General features: G+C 42.6%; 1 protein-coding gene across 1 annotated transcript in view; it reads left to right on the top strand.

The window, feature by feature from the left end:
- The window catches only part of LOC126456706 (serpin B4-like), a 69,462-nt gene that overhangs the window by 23,073 nt on the left and 26,624 nt on the right, over positions 1–19,765 (top strand). Inside the window, exons 3-6 of the mRNA XM_050092446.1 lie at positions 1,654–1,833; positions 4,008–4,212; positions 17,332–17,546; positions 18,100–18,285. Of these exons, the coding sequence (XP_049948403.1) occupies positions 1,654–1,833; positions 4,008–4,212; positions 17,332–17,546; positions 18,100–18,285 (786 nt within the window). The remainder of the gene's footprint in view (positions 1–1,653; positions 1,834–4,007; positions 4,213–17,331; positions 17,547–18,099; positions 18,286–19,765) is intronic.

The following is a 19,765-nucleotide window of genomic DNA, read 5'->3' as shown; positions in this document are numbered from 1 at the left end:
TTTGCTTTATATCCATACAAAAGTCAAAATACGCCAGAAACACTTTTTTTCTGGATTGAAAACTAAGATGCCTGGGAGGTCACCGAAAACTGCAGTGTTAGACTTTGAAATGGTTACAGTTAAAGCTATGAAAATAGTGTTTCCGGAAGCATCCTTTTCCGGTTGTAGTTGTCGATTCAAGCTATGTTTGTTGTAGAAAATACAAGAACTGGCAGTAAAGGAGGAACATAAGGATGGGGAAGAAGTCAGTGTTTAGCCGCGTGTGGTGCTGCAGTAGCACATCTTCCACCAAACAGTTTTATTAAAGCGTGGGCGGTGATAACGCAGGAAATGCCCAGTGGGGAAGAGTTCATGAAATTCGTGGACTAAATGGTCTATCAGTGAACGGATAAACCCAACACATCTACTGAAATGTTGAATGTTTTCAACCAGCGGCGCAGGACCACGAATGCTGTCAAAGGTTGCCATAGCTCTTCCATAAATCAAAAACGTCCGGATGTATACCTTCTGATAAATAAGCTGAAGGAGGAAGCTGTAAACAATTTGAAATTTAAAAGAATCCATTGGCCGACCTCCTCATAATACAAGAAAAAGATACAAAAAGTGAATATAGAAATCTATAACGACACGGAGGATTTATGATGATGTTTAATATCTCTGGGTTTCTTACAAAAAGTTGAGTGACAAAAGCGTAAAAATAAAATGAAGGTAAAAGTAAAAAAGCAAAATTTAAACATTCCTGTGTACTAAATACTAACCACTATTAAACCTGAATAAAAAGGGAAAGTATGTCCTTATTCAAAAACCTCCTCCACTACCCCGGCTTTCTTTGGTGGCCAGCAAACCTACGGCTGGAGTGTTTGTGGTTGGAAACACCACGTTGACGTCACGGGTCGCAAAGCCCACGGCTGGAAATCCTACGACAAACTTCACCAGGCCACTCTCTTACATTAACAGTGCAAAATCCGATAATAAGCATGCCCACCCCTTGTAGGTAAGGGATGCAGGCAAAAGAAAAATGCAACGCTGAGAGTCTTCACATTATAAAATTGTTGGCATTGGATGTTTTTCTTCCAGTTCACAATGTATTACATATTTCAGACGCGAAAAGTGTCTGCGTAATGTCTTAAAGTCGGAAAGTAAAATTCACATTTATTTTACAGGTCCCCTCTTGATCACACAAACTCTTACTCTTCACTATTACCGGTTTCGGCTACTGCCATTTTCAGATCACAAAATATTCTGATGTACTATCAACATCAAACTAAACATATAGGTGCATAGTAAGTGCACTTACTATGTACCTACATAACGGAGGAAATGCCAAGTGGGGAAAAGGTCATGTAATTCGCGGACTAAGTGGTCAATCGGTGGAGGGATAAACCAGACACACCTACTGAAATGATGAATGTTTTCAACCAGCGACGCAGAACACCTACTATGTACCTACATGTTTAGTTTGACATTGAAACCACATCAGAATATTTTGTGATATGAAGATGGCAGTAGCCGAAACCAGTAATAGTGAAATGTAAAAAATGTTTGAGTGATTGGTCAGACAAACGGACCTGTAAAATAAAGTGCCAAAATGTGGCCACGGAATTCTTTTCAGACTTTGTCTTCACTTGATAAAATTCACGTATTTGTTTCTAGGTGCTGGCGGAGGAAGAAGGTAACTTGTTCTTCTCGCCATGGAGCATACAAGTAATACTTTCTCTTACATTTCTTGGAGCTGGCGGAAACACGGCGAAAGAGATGGCGAGTGGACTTCGTCTTCCGGAAGATAAAAGTACTACTGAGCAAGGCTTCAGTGAAACACTGAGTCAGCTGAAGGTGGGTATGATCATATTCTAAACTCTATGTGCTTGTTGATAAGGTTCTAACAGAAATCAGAAGTTGAATTTATTTGACATCTGAAACAGGAGTAGAGAATACGAATTCGCACAAAATTTGTACAACACTCCTCATCGTCGTCATCGAGTGCTGTGAGTGTTGGTCCGATGTGTGGTCGCTATCCCAACTCCAACCACGTATTAAACTACTCGTGATTACTTCAAAATGTGATGATATTGCTTTTCTACAAACCTGATACTCTGTTTTCACCTGACTAGATTTTGACACTACGTGAAACAACATCCCATTTGATAGAAATTCCACTGTTATTGGCAAGTTTTGCTCTGTCATAATTTGATAGCAGTACTTGATGAAATTTTTATTCCACTTTATCTTCCTCTTCTGTCAGGCTATTCGACAGCTCTTCTTTGCCATACGGTCTTTTGACGTAATTCTGCCATTTACCTGTCGCTTCATCCGCTCTTCTCAGACGATTCCCATCCATACTTCGGAGATCCACAACAGTTCTTTTATTTCTCAGATGTATCTGTTAACGTTGTAACCCACATTTCAATAGTTTATAAAAATCGGCGCGAGAAATTTCTCGTAGCTACAGTACACTCGCCTCGGGGGAAGCCATCAGCCCTAGAAAGCGACATTACGCAACGTATCTGTATGTTGCTACCTAATACAATAAATGTAAATACTTTTAAGTTGATCACTAACTTCCATTTTTTAAAAGAAACTGATGCTACCTCAGGTTTAATAGTTACGGGTCAATAAAATACTGTAGAAGCAGTTGTGGAAGGGATTGGCTTTGGGTTTTCCTCTCGCTAAACAAGGTGACCTTCCGACTCAGGTCCGTGTGCAAACGATGACAAAGACAGATACGGCTAGCTTAGGGAGAAGGTGCGGACTTGAGTCGAATTCTGTCCTCAAACTAGTGCTACTGATCATTCAGAATTAGCCGCACGGGGTAGCCGCGCGGTCTTCGGCGCCATGTCACGGTCCGTGTGGTTCTCCCTGTCGGAAGTTCGAGTCCTCCCTCGGGCATGGGCGTGTGTGTTGTCCATAGCGAAGTTAGATTAACTAGTGTGTAGTCTTGGTGGCCGATGACCTCAGCGGTTTGGTCCCATAAGATCCTGCCACAAATTTCGCATTTCCATTCACAATTAGTGCGACCACATAACTCAATTAGTGAAAACCAACCGTTATGCAGAGATGGCAATAGACATTTTGTGTTGGTCATCATGCCAGTGTGAACGTGGAGGGGCTCCATATAAAAAAAAAAAAAAACGGAGCAGCAGACCCGAAGACGGCAACGAGACTGTTTATCGAAATATCGTGTAGTCATTACGACGTGATCCGGCCAGACACCCAGGAATTGTACAGTTTTGTTGCTGTTGTTGTTCAGATGAATATTTGCTAACCTTTTGCAGAACAGATGTCAAAGTAAAATACTAGAGCTTTAGAGTTGCATCCCATTTAAAATGTGTAAATTATTGTTCGTACCTCTCCAGGTTAATTGCTGAGCCTTTTGCCTGCCTATCAAAGAGATATCTAGATTCAGTAGTAACATTCTAATGCTGTTTTCGAAATGTGATATGTTCATAACATCCCTCACTACCTTGCACAAAAACAATTCATCACCTGTTCTGCATACTGTTCGAATCATTTTCATCCAATCTTCCGCGTTCGTCTTGCAGATAGGTGATTAAGTAGATTTTCATAATATCTTTGTGCCTTTGGTAAACTGAATTATATTCCATATTCACCGTTTCGTTCATGTAAATGTCCTACTGCACAACCCTTTTTTGAACCAACTCAGACTACACTTAACAACAGATAAATTGAAAAGCTTTTCCTAAACACCTGCGAAAGGACATCTAATGGCGCAGGTCTGATGCTTGGCATATTTTTCCACTGATACGATCTCATTTACCGTCCATGTACGGAACATCCAGCTCTTAACAATATTTCACTGTCAGAATAGGTATCCGCTTGCTAGCCTCACCCAAAACCTTTGTGCGATGTCTAGGAAAGGCTCCCATAGACCACCACTCTCCGCGTACTACCATTTAACGCACTAGAAAGGAGCCTTTCCATGTTTATTGTTGTTAAGGAGAGAGAGTACGCTGGAAGCAATAATTAACGTTCATGCGCATTTGCTTCAGGATGTCAACGACGTCACGCTAAGAGTAGCCAACAAGATGTTCGTGAAGAACAATTTTGAGATTTATGAGGCGTTCAAGCAGTCTGCTGGGAAATTCATGGCTGGAGTGGAAGAGATGGATTTTGGACAAGGTGGAGCGGCTGAAATAATAAATAGCTGGGTGGAAAAAGTAACAAATGGAAAAATAAAAAACATAATTCCATCTGGTAAGTAACCTCCATAACGTAGTGGTGAGTAAGCTAATCTTTCTGTACTTTTCATATAGGTGGGGCGGGTTATTCGAGTAATGACCCATAGTAGTTATAAGGTAAAAAAAATAAACACACTTGAAAATAAAAATTAATCTCTTAAAGGCGTCAAACTTTAATAACGAAACCAAGTAGTCTTAGCTCTGATGTTTAATTTAGCTACTACCATTAGATTGGGACCTAACGCCAATGGATAAATGCCAATTGTGGTGTAGGAGCACTAGCTCATTCACGTGTATCACTCCACCTTTAATACGTTGACTGACGAATTAAATTTCTGATGTGTATTAACATACTTAGTTTCAAAAAACCCCTATAATCCTCACGTTTTTACAACTGGACGAATTTGATACCTTCATTCTCTTATTTCAGCTCACCAAAGCCAACCGTAAATATTACATCAAGCGACCATTGACCCAAGACTATTGTTTGAAATTCTGTGGAAGTATGGGCTCTTCGTGCACTATGGGCAGATACGCCATCTTCTAAATTGTACTTACTTTTGAGGGTGCGTTGACTACATGCACAGGGAGTCGTTGGTAGGTAATTTGTTCTAATGTGGTCCGGATAAAATGCGGATATCAGCGATCAGTTTGAAATTCGCAGTACGCTGCTCGTCAAACGTCAGACTTCCAGAAGAACTCGGGGTCTTCGCGATGTTAAGCATTTTCACATGTATGAAGGAAGCAAACCCATTTCAGGCCGAGCTATCACATACGTGACTACCAGCTCATTAAATTCTATCATACTTGGCACTTTGACTTTTCGAGATTTTGGGCAGATCCTTGTTCCACTGATGCTCAGAATTAGAGGGAGGAAATGGGAATTCATGCTCTGGAACGGGCAAGTGGGCAACGAACCCAAATGTAGAATATAAAACATTACTTAGTGGTGCGGTAGGCTATTTCTGACATCTACCAGAAAGTAAACCTGAACTGAAGAATTGTATAAAGCGGTTACGGCATCGATGATTTCAACCGTGAATAGAAATATTAAAAAAGGTAGGAAGATTTTTCTGTTTAGCAAAAGTGACAAAAAGCAGATTACAGAGTACCTGACGGCTCAACACAAAAGTTTTGTCTCAAGTACAGATAGTGTTGAGGATCAGTGGACATAGTTCAAAACCATCGTACAATATGCGTTAGGTGAGTATGTGCCAAGCAAGATCGTAAGAGATGGAAAAGAGCCACCGTGGTACAACAACCGAGATGGAAAACTGCTGCAGAAGCAAAGGGAACTTCACAGCAAACATAAACACAGCCAAAGCCCTGCAGACAAACAAAAATTACGCGAAGCGAAATGTAATGTGAGGAGGGCTATGCGAGAGGCGTTCAATGAATTCGAAAGTAAAGTTCTATGTACTGACTTGGCAGAAAATCCTAAGAAATTTTCGTCTTATGTCAAAGCGGTAGGTGGATCAAAACAAAATGTCCAGACACTCTGTGACCAAAATGGTACTGAAACAGAGGATGACAGACTAAAGGCCGAAATACTAAATGTCTCTTTCCAAAGCTGTTTCACAGAGGATGACTGCACTGTAGTTCCTTCTCTAGATTGTCGTACAGATCACAAAATGGTATATGACAAAACAGACGACAGAGGGTTAGAGAAACAATTAACATCGCTCAAAAGACGAAAGGCCACTGGACCTGATGGGATACCAGTTCGATTATACACAGAGTACGCGAAGGAACTTGCCCCCCTTCTTGCAGCGGTGTACCGTAGGTCTCTAGAAGAGCGTAGCTTTCCAAAGGATTGGAAAAGGGCACAGGTCATCCCCGTTTTCAAGAAGGGACGTCGAACAGATGTGCAGAACTATAGACCTATATCTCTAACGTTGATCAGTTGTAGAATTTTGGAACACGTATTATGTTCGAGTATAACGACTCTTCTGGAGACCAGAAATCTACTCTGTAGGAATCAGCATGGGTTTCGTAAAAGACGGTCGTGTGAAACCCAGCTCGCGCTATTCGTCCACGAGACTCAGAGGGCCGTAGACACGGGTTCACAGGTAGATGTCGTGCTTCTTGACTTCCGCAAGGCGTTCGATACAGTTCCCCACAGTCGTTTAATGAACAAAGTAAGAGCATGTGGACTATCAGACCTATTGTGTGATTGGATTGAAGAGGTCCTAGATAACAGAACGCAGCATGTCGTTCTCAATGGAGAGAAGTCATCTGAAGTAAGAGTGATATCAGGTGTGCCGCAGGGGAGTGTCATAGGACCGTTGCTATTCACAATATACATAAATGACCTTGTGGATGACATCGGAAGTTCACTGAGGCTTTTTGCAGAGGAATATGTGGTATATCGAGAGGTTGTAACAATGGAAAATTGTACTGAAATGCAGGAGGATCTGCAGCGAACTGACGCACGGTGCAGGGAATGGCAATTCAATCTCAATGTAGACAAGTGTAATGTGCTGCGAATTCATAGAAAGATAGATCCCTTATCATTTAGCTACAAAATAGCAGGTCAGCAACTGGAAACAGTTAATTCCATAAATTATCTGGGAGCACGCATCAGGAGTGATTTAAAATGGAATGATCATATGAAGTTGATCGTCGGTAAAGCGGATGCCAGACTGAGATTCATTGGAAGAATCCTAAGGAAATGCAATCCGAAAACAAAGGAAGTAGGTTACAGTACGCTTGTTCGCCCACTGCTTGAATACTGCTCAGCAGTGTGGGACCCTTACCAGATAGGGTTGATAGAAGAGATAGAGAAGATCCAACGGAGAGCAGCGCGCTTCGTTACAGGATCATTTAGTAATCCCGAAAGCGTTACGGTGATGATAAACTCCAGTGGAAGACTCTGTAGGAGAGACGCTCAGTAGCTCGGTACGGGCTTTTGTTAAAGTTTCGAGAATATACCTTCACCGAGGAGTCAAGCAGTATATTGCTCCCTCCTACGTATATTTCGCGAAGAGACCATGAGGATAAAATCAGAGAGATTAGAGCCCACAGAGAAGCATACCGACAATCCTTCTTTCCACGAACAATACGAGACTGGAATAGAAGGGAGAACCGATAGAGGTACTCAGGGTACCCTCCGCCACACACCGTCAGGTGGCTTGCGGAGTATGGATGTAGATGTAGAAGTAGATGCGTTAGGGAGTTTCCACAACAATCTTGCGAGTGAGAGAGGTGTGCATGCAGGTGACAGGCAGAAACTGCTACAGTCAAGACTATTGGACAATGCCACTCCAAGGGATAGGATTGAGAGAATTGAAGCCGTTCATTCAGAAACTGAGGTACCTGCACGATTTTCATCCTGTAGTTAGTTGCTTATCGGACACAACACGAAAAGATTGAGGAAGTAAGTCAAGGGCATTTGAAGGCGTCTCTATAATTCACTTGCGTGAGGGGATTGTTTCTGTCGTTAAATGCGAAGCTATAGAATCAGTTACCAGCACAGCAGTTTTTATCGAAGAGAGCTGTTGCTAGAAAGAGAAACCCAGCAACACATTGGTCAGAGCAGTAGAATGTTTTATGGAAGACTGCAGTTCTTGGAATCTGAGTCGCGATTGCATTGTGACCCCTTCACTGCGACAAGCGAAGTGGGACTGTGGTTATCACACGGGACTCGCATACGGGAGGACGACGATTCAAATCCGCGTCTGGCCATCAAGATTCAGGTTTTCAGTGAATTCTCTAAATCGCTCCAGGAAAATGCTGAGGTTGTTCATCCGAGCTTGTGCTCCGTCTCTAATTCTCTTGATGTCGATGGGACGTTAAACAGTTATCTTCTTTCCTTCATTGCGTGACGTAACTAAGTGTAGCCCTCATCAGTTGACGAGTCTGTATGTAAGAGTAGTGTGCCGACAGAATGACAACCAGGGGCCGCGTGGTGGTTTGTTTCCTTGTGGCAGACTGACCTCTGTACGGAAAGTGCTTTGACAGTGTGTGTTTCATGTCATCCCCGGGGATAGGAAGTCATTGGCTGAGGGACGGAAAATACTGACTGTTGTGGACTGCGTGAGCCTGGAGAGATGGAGAACGAAGTCCATGTTACCTTCACCAGTGAGACTGTAGTACAGTTCCAACGATATGGATAGAACAAGACACAAAGCAAAAAGGGGATTAAGCTGCAAACTTTGGAATGACGGTAGGCATCTGACAGAGGGAGGACATGACGTAATTAAGATATCGAGGCCAGTTGTTCGCAGTGCATAACGGGGACTTTCTCCTGACTATGAGTCCATAGTTTCTTTAGTTTCTTCTGATGGATGATAAAGCTTGGCTGGTTCCATGAAAATGATATTATTTTCTCGAGTAACCTGACTGCTTCGCCAGCTGGAAACATGTATGCAAGGGATATGAAAAACAGGTAAGAGAGCGAAACAACACTTTCGCTCCATCCATTCAGGACTGCAATTGAGCTGAGGCTAGGTCCACACAAAAAGGTGGATGTATTATTCCATGAGTTGATTATAATTCCTCGGCAAGTATCTCCACAAAAAGTCATGTTTGACATGAACGCTTGGAATGGTGTTTGTCTGCCGCTTACCCAACGTAACATTTCTTTCACTTTCATTTTAAACATTCGTTTAACACATGGGCGAAACACTACCAGACTGATACTCCAGTATTTTCATGCCATTGAGATTCAATGATCAGTCATGGAACTTCTTCGGTGAGATTGTAACACGGTGTACACAGAGCACGCACACATGTGTGAACTGTCGCCTTCTTCCAGGCTTTGAAAACGATTGAAACTCTGGCATGAGAACATGGGTGCATAGCACTGACAGGTCCTACAGACGGTTGTAGTAATGTGACTGCAAAACAGGTGGTGATGAGACGGACTCAGGCCAGCCCTAGTTATTCCAGAAGGACTGCGACACGAAAATATTGCAGGTTTGTTTAAATGGTCATGACGAACTGTGGGATGACACCAACAAAAATCCAGGCAGAGATTACAGATGGCCACAAGCCTTAGTGGATTACTGGTAGTTCGTTTGAGATATCATGATGATCATGATGCCATGCATCATTTACTGCTGACACCAGACCGCATTTACGTCTGCATCTATACTCCACTGAAAAACTAATCATCTGCATATCCACTCATTATCATAAATTAAGGATAATTGCAGAATGTGGTGACTCACAACGTGGCACTACACAAAACTGGCGCTAAGAGCATAGGCACATAGGGAACACAGACGACAGAGATCTGTAAGTCCACGGTATTGGTGATGAGTTGAGAAAACCGTCCCGAAACACATGTTCTACAAAACGCCACTGCTTCCTGCGCATGTACCCCGATATCAATATGGGATATGATCACCACGCATACGTACACAGGCTGCACAATGGGTTGGCATACTCTGGAGCAGCTGCTGGGGTATAGCCTCCCATTCTTGCACCAGTGCCTGTTGGAGCTCCCGAAGTGTCCTAGAGGTTTGGAGACGTGCAGCGATACGTCGACCGAGAGCATCCCAGACGTGCCCGATGGGGTTTACGTCTGGAGAAGAGGCAGGCCACTCCATTCGCCTGATATCTGCTGTTCCAAGGTACTCCTCCACGGTGGCAGCTCGCTGGGGCCGTGCGTTATCATCCATTAGGAGGAAGGGGGGGCGGGGGGGACCCACAGCACCCCTGAAACCGTGGACATACTGGTGCAAAGTGACGTCCCTATACACCTGATCTGTAACAGTTCCTCTGTCAAAGACATGCAGGGGTGTACGTCCACCAATCATAATCCCACCCCACACCATCAAACCACGACCTCCATACAGGTCCCTTTCAAGGACATTAAGGGGTTGGTATCTGGTTCCTGGCTCACTCTAGATGAAAACCCGGCGAGAATCACTGTTCAGACTATACCAGGACTCGTCCGTGAACATAACCCGGGACCACTGTTACAATGACCCTGTACTGTGTTTTTGACACCAGGCTTTACGGGCTCTCCTGTGACCAGGGGTCAGTGGAATGCACCTTGAAAGTCTCTGGGCGAATAAACCACGTCTGTTCAGTCGACTGTAGAGTATGTGTCTGGAGACAACTGTTCCAGTGGCTGTGGTAAGGTCCCGAGCAAAGTTACCTGCAGTACTCCGTGGCCGTGTGCGGGCACTGATAGTGAGATATCGGTCTTATTGTGATGTACACTGTGGACGTCCCGTACTGTAGTCCCTGGACACGTTTCCTGTCTGCTGGAATCGTTGCCATAATCTTGAGATCTCACTTTGTGGCACACGGAGGGCCCGTTTTACGATCTTCTGTGTTTGACCAGCCTCCAGTCGCCCTAGTATTCTACCCCTCGTAACGTCATCAATATGTGTTCTTTGAGCCATTTTCAACACACAGTCACCATTAGCACGACTGAAAACGTCTGCATACTTACTCGCTGCATCGTACTCTGACATGCACCAACACACCTCTGCGTACGTGGACTGCTGCCAGCGCCACCGTGCGACGACCGCAGGTCAAATGCACTGTATGGTCATACCCCGAGGTGATTTAGACTCGCAAACCACCCACCACAGCGTTGTTTCACCATGTATCAGCATTACTCTTAATTTACGAGCACGAATATCCAAGCACGCAGTACACTTCATCCCAATGTGGCGTGTGTGACGTGCCGTCTTCATCGTGCTGCATAGTGTATTTTCAGTTCTGATTCTGCTACGTCAACTTCAAAGCCTACCTCTCTTCTGTTTGTATTACACTGAAAAGGATTCAACACACGAAAGCCTACAGTTCGTCGAATATTATTCTGATTTGTTGTTGCCTGATGGTGTGTTCTGGAACTTCTGTATTTGCCCATATTCTCGTTACCTTCTTCAATACAGTGCTCGCTGAGAACTGACAGGGGTTGACTGGAAATTTATTTAACCAATTAATTACTTTGATTTAAACAATGTAGCACAATGGACAACCTGAAAGGGAGGAAACAGGAAAACCGAAGACGATAACTGAATGAGACCGCTTGCAGCGTAGTGCGACACGATAAATATTTGCGTGGGGTTCTAATTTAGTCACAGACTCAATCAATGTTATTTCATAGGATAAGTCTGTTCAGGATTGCATTATCCGGTGGGGTCGGGTCACTGAAAGTATCACCGTGAACAACGTGAAGGTATTTCTCGTTCAACGATACAATATATTATGGGGCTCTGCTCAAACAACAGATGTGAACAAAACATACACGGCACACTTCAGTCGCTGAAGGGTTTCAATACCTACAAGTAATGGGTCTCGTAATTTACTTTGTGCGGGATTTGGAGTAAAATAAACTGATCAACCAAAAGATTATGACCTCCCCCAATGCGAGATCGGATGCCGTCTGGTGGAGGTGTGGACGCGTGACGGCGTAACAAAAGTATGTAAGCGAGCAGACACAGACGAGTCATCGCCCTAGGGAAGATATGGGGTGGAAACGGGGGGGGGGGGCGGGAGTTTGACAAGGGGAAGATTTTTATTGCGCGGAACCTGTGAAAGGGTATCTCCATAGCGGCAAAACTGGGCGAATGTTCACGCGCTACCGTCGTGAGCATCTACGGAAAGAGGTAGGACGATGAAATTACCACTAGGCGCTAGAGATGGGTAGTTCGCGAACGAACGGGTGCAAAGGAACGGTTCAAGAAGATGAACGAAAGGATCGAGGAACGAATTCCAAGGAACGATCGGTTCATAGTTCACTTCGGTCGTGGCGGTCTACTTATAGTTCCCGGGAACGAGGAACGATCGGTTTATAGTTCAGTAGTTCACTTTGGTCGCGGCGGTCACTTCGGCAGTTCTCGTTCCACCCTCGGTCGCGTGCTCGTCTCAGTCTCGGTCTCCCTCGGCCGCACTCGTCGTTCTTCGCAAGACCACCTGTCTCAGTTCCACTGCCGACTGCTCCTAGTTAGTTCAGTACCCAGTTGTCCGTTTCGTTCACTGCGCTCGCCCATTTTACATGTGTTCCAAACTGTTCTTGCACTTGGGTCCGGCTATTCAGCGTCCACGACCGGCAATCAACAAGTATTTCATAGTTACGTAAATTACATAAAAATTACGTTGTATGTAATAGGTACGTCTTTTCAGGTAACAAAAGGGCATATCAGCTCACTTCATTATATCGATGAACAGCAGAAGACATAACAAGGGAAGTTTTTTTTTTTTGTTATTCATATATTTTTTAGTTTCATCGACCTGATTTAGCAACTAACTTTCAATAATTTGCTTAATTTTTAGTGTAAGAAAGTTCATATAAAACGATTTTCGTGTATCTCTCATATACAAAACATTACACTTAGGAAGGCTCTAATTATTTTTAAGTTTGGTTGTTCCCAATTTGCATTACCTGCTAGTTTGGTTTCTTTGAAAATAAAGAGAAAAAAGTGGGTTGTGGATCATTTTGGCTCAGTAGGAAAAGCGGTGCCTCTTCATTTGAAAAAATATAGATTGCCATGAAATCGTATTTACTTATTATCTCAAAAACATTTGTTCAGAAGGAGCTTTCAAACCAAAAACTTTATTACTGAAAACTTTATTATTATTATTGGTGCACTAACTTTAATAATGTAACATAGAAACCCAATTTTTACTAATCGTGTGACGCAAGTATATGATGAGAAAACCACATTTTATTTTATTTTCATGTTCTCTTCTCCAGCTCTCTACACATCGTCATTGATTGTTTCGCAGTTGTTGCTTGCATTAGCTTGTTATTTCTTCACTGCCTAATTATTACATGTTTGTGTGTTTGTTGTATCTGCTCGTAACGGGCAACACATCGTTCGTAATTGGCGAACAGTCTGTACTCTGGGCCGGTTTTCCGTGCGCCACCCTATATTATTTCCCTGCGATCAGCCACACAACGCTACAGTTGGCTAAACGAGAGGTTGTGCAGGAATCACAGAAATTACTTCTAAAAGTGTGTAAGAATTCTGTAATGAATAAAAACTCTATACTCCAGAGGGGAGGCAATTGCCCCCTCATGGTGCCCTCCATCCTTCAGCCACCTACACTACTAGTTTTCAGTTTTTCATAAGAACCACATACCAAGCACAAATGAACGGTGAACGAGTAAAAATGAACGGTTCCCAAAAAAGAACGATCAGCAGTGAACTAGTTCCCAAGGATGAACGGGTTTGCCCATCTCTACTAGGCGCTAAATGGATGGACGCGGACGACTCTTCACAGAACGTGGGATTCTACGGCTTGTCTGCTCTGTAAAGTAGGATAGATGGGGATTTGTGGCATCTATGCCGCAAGAGCATAATGCTTATACACGCACAAGTGTTTCGGAGCACGCTGTCCATTGGACCCCTACTTGATTCCAGTGGGCAGGGAACCATCGGGATTTGACCGTCCATCAAAGGAAACGTGTTGGATCTTCAAGTGAATCACATTTTGCTACATTAGGTTGATAGTCGTCTCGACTAACGCCACCACCGAGGTGAACGGCGGCTCGAAAATTGCATTGCGCTATAGACACAAGACTGGTGGGAGCAGTCTTACGCTAGGAGAGGCACTCTCCTGTGCTTGCACGGGACCTGTGTTAGTATCACACGACACGTTGGCAGCAGCGAACCACCTGCATCCCTTCATACTTGATTTCCCCAATGGCGATGTCATCTTTCAGTAGTGTAACTGTCCGTGTCTCGGAGTCAGAACCGTGCTCCAGTGGTTTGAGGATCATTATAGTGAACTCAAGTCGATGTCTGGGCGATCAAATTCGCCTGATGCAAGCCCTATGGAATCCAGATGGCTCGCTATCCGGTGCCATCACGGCGTACGCCAATCAGAGGCTCGTTATTTACGCGAATTACATGACCTGTGCAGAGACACCTAATACCACATACCTACACAAACCTACCAACAAACTGTCGTATCCCTGATACTCAGAATGAGTGATGTATTTCGTTGCAAAGATGGGCAAACAAGCTATTAAGCAGATCGTCATAATGTTTTGACTCATCAGTATATGTTGGTACCGGCATTCAGGTGCGTTTCACACGTAACATTCATACTCATGGTATTGTATTGTATTGTGTGGAACAGGGGACCAAGTAACGCTGGAGAGGCTTCGTACCCGCCGTAGCCCTCAGTGGTTCACAACCCCACAACAGGCTACAGTAGTCCACTCACCCCACCGCCGCCCCACACCGATCCCAGGGTTATTGTGCGGTTCGGCCACCAGTGGACCCCCGTCTCACGCCAGACGAGTGTAACCCCAATATTTGTGTGGTAGAGTAATTATGGTGTACGCGTACGTGGAGAAAGTGTTTGCGCAGCAATCACCGGCATAGTGTAACTGAAGCGAAATAAGGGGAACCAGCCCGCATTCGCCGAGGCAGATGGAAAACCGCCTTAAAAACCATGCACAGGCTGGCCTGGCCGCCACACTGTACCTCGACACTAATTCGCCCGGAAAAAAGTGCGTTAGACCGCATGGCGAACTGGGCGGGCCCATACTCATGGCACTCATATGCTGTATAATGGCTACTATTTCTCATAATTATGCACATAACATGGCTGCGAGATAATGAATAGATTAGACGGGAACCGTGAGCGCGTTATCTCATGGTTTCATTTGAAAACTAGTGGGACTGGAGAACTACATGTAAAACACGTGTATAACAATGGTACCTCCTACCATACTCTTCACACGAACGTAAACTTAGCCTGGTATGAAATTCTTCAAGAATGGCCAGCTCTCATGGACTACGCAGCCAACACCATGTGGACAACTGGATGTCAATGTCAAAATTGTGTACTCTCCATGCTGAATCGTTCTTGGCTTACTAGCAAAATTCCACACGCAATACATGTAAAACCCAATTTCTCTCAACAACGATAATCGCTTATTGACTGTGTAGCCAGTACCATATAGGTAATTGGAAGTTAATGGCACAATTATGTGCACAACCGACTGGATCGTTCTTGGATTAATAGCAAAACTGCAGACGCATCACAAGCAAATCCTGTCCTCACCTAACCTGGGAAGCAGATGGTCCTTCCTCTGTGCAGCCGTGCTCTCGTGGGACCACGAAGACAATGATCAATCAATCAAAAATAAGTAAAATAAAATAACTCCACACACCAGAATACTCAAATAATGAACACTATTCACTCGATTGTGAACCTAGGCCGGAACAAATTTATGAAAGTGCCTATTCTTTGTTATAACAGTTGCGACCATATGGTTGGCTGATACACAATGGGTGAAGCCCATATCATAAAGTAAGAAAGTAAAATACTGTGAAAAAATAGTTAACGAAAATGAATAGCGTAAATTAAGTGCAATATCAAGTCAACAAACATCAAATGTGCTAAGATTATCTTGATACCACTGGACTGAAATAAGCACCTTGAGCTCGTTAGAAATATGTCCTCACTACTCAGTTTACTTGAAAAATAATTACAAAAGGTGCTCGCAATATAACCCTGGCTAGGACGATACTGAAAAGGGATGCATTAGTTGTTTTAATAGCAATATATCTCATGCGTTTCATTTATCATTCAAGGTGATGAAGACGTGCACAAAATCCGTCCATCCTCTCAGCCAGCTGAAACAGAATGATGAAAGCGGCAAAGTTGTGGCTAACGTTCAGTCTGCTCGTCCCTGAGGGGAAGAAGGAGGCTCCTACCAACCCCAGAGACTCTTCCACCGTAGGTGCATCTTTGACTGTTCACACCACGCATTAGGGTGGCAGCAGATCCCAAATGAAACATGTACACCTGCACTAAACTGCTCTACTCATGAAACCGCAGCCAAACACTCTCTCATTTGACAACTGACAGAAACATAACAGGAACTGGAAAGGGATGTGTATTACATAATAAATAAACAAGCACAGGAGTCTAGATTCCTTCTTCTGTTTTAGTTGCAGGAGATAGATACTAGTAATTAATAGAGAAAGCTTTTGACAATGTTGACTGGAATACTCTTTCAAATTCTGAAGGTGGCAGGGGTAAAATACAGGGAGCGAAAGGCTATTTACAATTTGTACAGAAACCAGATCCCATTTATGAGTCGAGGGACATGCGAGGGATGCAGTTGTTGGGGAGGGAGTCAGACAGGGTTGTAGCCTCTCCCCGATTATATTCAATCTGTATATTGAGCAAGCAGTAAAGGAAACAAGAGAAAAATTCAGAGTAGGTATTAAAATCCATGGAGAAGAAATAAAAACTTTGAGGTTCGCCAGTGACATTGTAATTCTGTCAGAGACAGCAAAGGGCCTGGAAGAGCAGCTGAACGGAATGGTGTCTTGAAAGGAGGATATAAGATGAACATCAACAAAAGCAAAACAAGGATAATGGAATGTAGTCGAATTAAGTCGGGTGATGCTGAAGGAATTAGATTAGGAAATGAGACACTTAAAGTAGTAACCGAGTTTTGCTATTTGGAGAGCAAAATGGTCGAAGTAGAGAGGATATAAAATGTAGACTGCCAATGGCAAGGAAAGCGTTTCTGAAGAAGAGAAATTTGTTAACATCGAGTATAGATTTAAGTGTCAGGAAGTCGTTTCTGAACGTATTTGTATGGAGTGTAGCCATGTTTGGAAATGAAACATGGACGATAAATAGTTTAGACAAGAAGAGAATAGAAGCTTTCGAAATGTGGTGCTACAGAAGAATGCTGAAGATTAGATGGGTAGATCACATAACTAATCAGGAGGTATTGAATAGAATTGGGGAGAAGAGGAGTTTTTTGGTACAACTTGACTAGAAGAAGGGATCAGTTGGTAGGACATGTTCTGAGGCATCAAGGGATCACCAATTTAGTGTTGGAGGACAGCGTGGAGGGTAAAAATCGTAGAGGGAGACCAAGAGATGAATACACTAAGCAGATTCAGAAGGATGTAGGCTGCAATACGTACTGGGAGATGAAGCAGCTTGCACAGGATAGAGTAGCATGGAGAGCTGCATCAAACCAGTTTCAGGACTGAAGACAACAACAACAACAACAACAACAACAATTAAATGACGCTGTCGTGAATCATTAATTCTAACAAAATGTGGTTCTAGTTTTCATATTCACAATTATATAAGAAATAGAGGCTAACGAATGCTGTAGGTATAATATTAATAAAAAGCGTAGATGAACTGATGTGTAAAGATCGTAATGAGCAAATCCTTTCAGATGCCCTCAGTGAGCTCACTCGTCTGGTACTGGTCAACGCCGTTTATTTCAAGGGTAACTGGATCAAGCAGTTTACTAAAAGCGCTACAAGACCTGAACTTTTCTACCCAGAATCACAACCAGCAAAAAATGTGGACACCATGTTCATCATGGACAGATTCAGTTATGCACTCATAAGTGAACTGAATTGTCAGGCCTTGCTTCTTCCCTACCAGGTAATCAGTCTGAAGAACGGAAAGAATTGTACTTAAGATATAAGCAATGATATGAAACAGAAATTCGTAAGAATTGTAAGATAGTGATTCCTTACTCTGTATTACTGTCTTCTATAAATCCTTAAAGTTGGAAGTGCAATATTTTCCCCATGCATAAATGAAGAAAAAGTAGCAAGAAACTGAGCTGAGTTATTTCTTTGCATGTTTTGAACAAATCAATCAAGTTCACTATATGGTAAGCTTATTCTTAAGTGCTTGAAGTACATTAAATGAAGTGTGGAATAAATAAGTTCTCTGTAATTATTAAGTCAACAAAGAAAAATTGTAATACATTGTAAGATATACACGCAACACTATACTTGGAAGTTTAAATGTTCCTTCAATCACATAGATATCACAGGAGAACATAGTAAAATTAGATTTCAGGTACGTAGCTCATTGTATATTGTCTGTGATGACATTCTTACATTGTTTTAGTGTGTAGTCGATTACTCTGTTGTGTAAAGTATGGTATTAATGTGCTTGTGTTTTCTGATCTCATTTCATACTTCAGGGTCGTAGAATAAGTATGTTGATACTTCTGCCCCGAGAATTACATGGTCTACCGAATGCTGAGAAGAAACTTACAGATGTAAGTCTTCAACAAATTATGTCCAGAATGTACAGGCCTGAAGTGATTGTACACTTACCTAAATTCAAAATGGAGTACAAGAAGGAACTTAAAGAAACACTAATGAAAGTAAGTGGAGTTCTGATATGTAACAAGTAACATTAAAGAATTGTTGACTTTTAACATGCTAAAGTTAATCATTGTCATATGGATACTGTATTTCAACTCTTTTACCTGAGGATGGTCATGTTGCTTGAGACTAGTGGCGGATAAAATTCTTCAACTCAGCAGATGAAGGTCTTATTCCAAGGCCGGTTTAAGGCCCAAACTACACAAGTGGCTGCTTGGGGTGACATGTTGAGAGGGGCACTAGAACTGCCAAGCGCAATTTTTTTTATAGAGGTTGAATCACAATTAGTATGTACAACTGTAACGCAGGAAAATGTACCATTACCGAAGCAAAAACTTTCCAGTGAACACTGTGTCATAAACGAGATATGTGAGATAACTGTGAATGTGTGGTCATGAGCTGCCACTCATTTGTGTCAAACATTGTCCCAGTTAGTATAAATGTAACTGAAATGTAAACTTGTTGATGAAGCCACCATCTAATTGGGCTCAAATTTTATCCGAGGCTTACGTTAAAAAGAAATACAATAAATTTCAGCAGGTTGCATATGGTGAAAGAATTTTCTCAAAAACCCAAATTGGTAAAGACATACCATAAGTCAACACTTTCTGATGAAAGGTTTTTTGGACTGTCAACTTCAGCCGTTGAAACTGATACCTTGGACTCAATAGATTTAGATTAAATTCTGGAAGAGTTTTCCAAGTTAAAAGCTAGAAAAATTATAATATATTTTTATTCAAGGGAAATGTTATCAGTACAAATTTTGAAACAATGTAGGAATTACTTGTAGTTCTCTTTCGTATCACACAAAAATTTGTCTCATCATTTTCAGTGTAACCATGTTTATCAGTTCTTCACTACTTTATGGCAGATTCTTTAAAATGTAAGTGCAGACTGCTGCGTTTTCTTCACATGTAAAATACACACAACCCATTTAAATAGCATGTTATGTTGAAATCGTCATCATCATTTAAGACTTATTATGCCTTTCAGCGTTCAGTCTGGAGCGTAGTCTCTCTTATGAAATTCCTCCATGAACCCCTATTCAGTGCTCTCTTCTGATGTTAAGCCGATTACTTCAAAATCATTCTTAACTGAATCCAGGTACCTTCTCCTTGGTCTACCCCGACTCCTCCTACCCTCTACTGCTGAACCCATGAGTCTCTTCGGTAATCTTTCTTCTCCCATGCGTGTAACATGACCCCACCATCTAAGCCTGTTCGCCCTGACTGCTACATCTATAGAGTTCATTCCCAGTTTTTATTTGATTTCCTCATTGTGGACACCCTCCTGCCATTGTTCCCATCTACTAGTACCTGCAATCATCCTAGCCACTTTCATATCCGTAACCTCAACCTTATTGATAAGGTAACCTGAATCCACCCAGCTTTCGCTCCTATACAACAAAGTTGGTTGAAAGATTGAATGGTGCACAGACAGCTTAGTCTTGGTACTGACTTCCTTCTTGCAGAAAAGAGT

This window comes from Schistocerca serialis, chromosome 2, assembly GCF_023864345.2.
Source record: "Schistocerca serialis cubense isolate TAMUIC-IGC-003099 chromosome 2, iqSchSeri2.2, whole genome shotgun sequence".
Taxonomy (NCBI): Eukaryota; Metazoa; Arthropoda; class Insecta; order Orthoptera; family Acrididae; genus Schistocerca; species Schistocerca serialis.
This window is presented reverse-complemented; position numbering and strand designations above follow the sequence as displayed.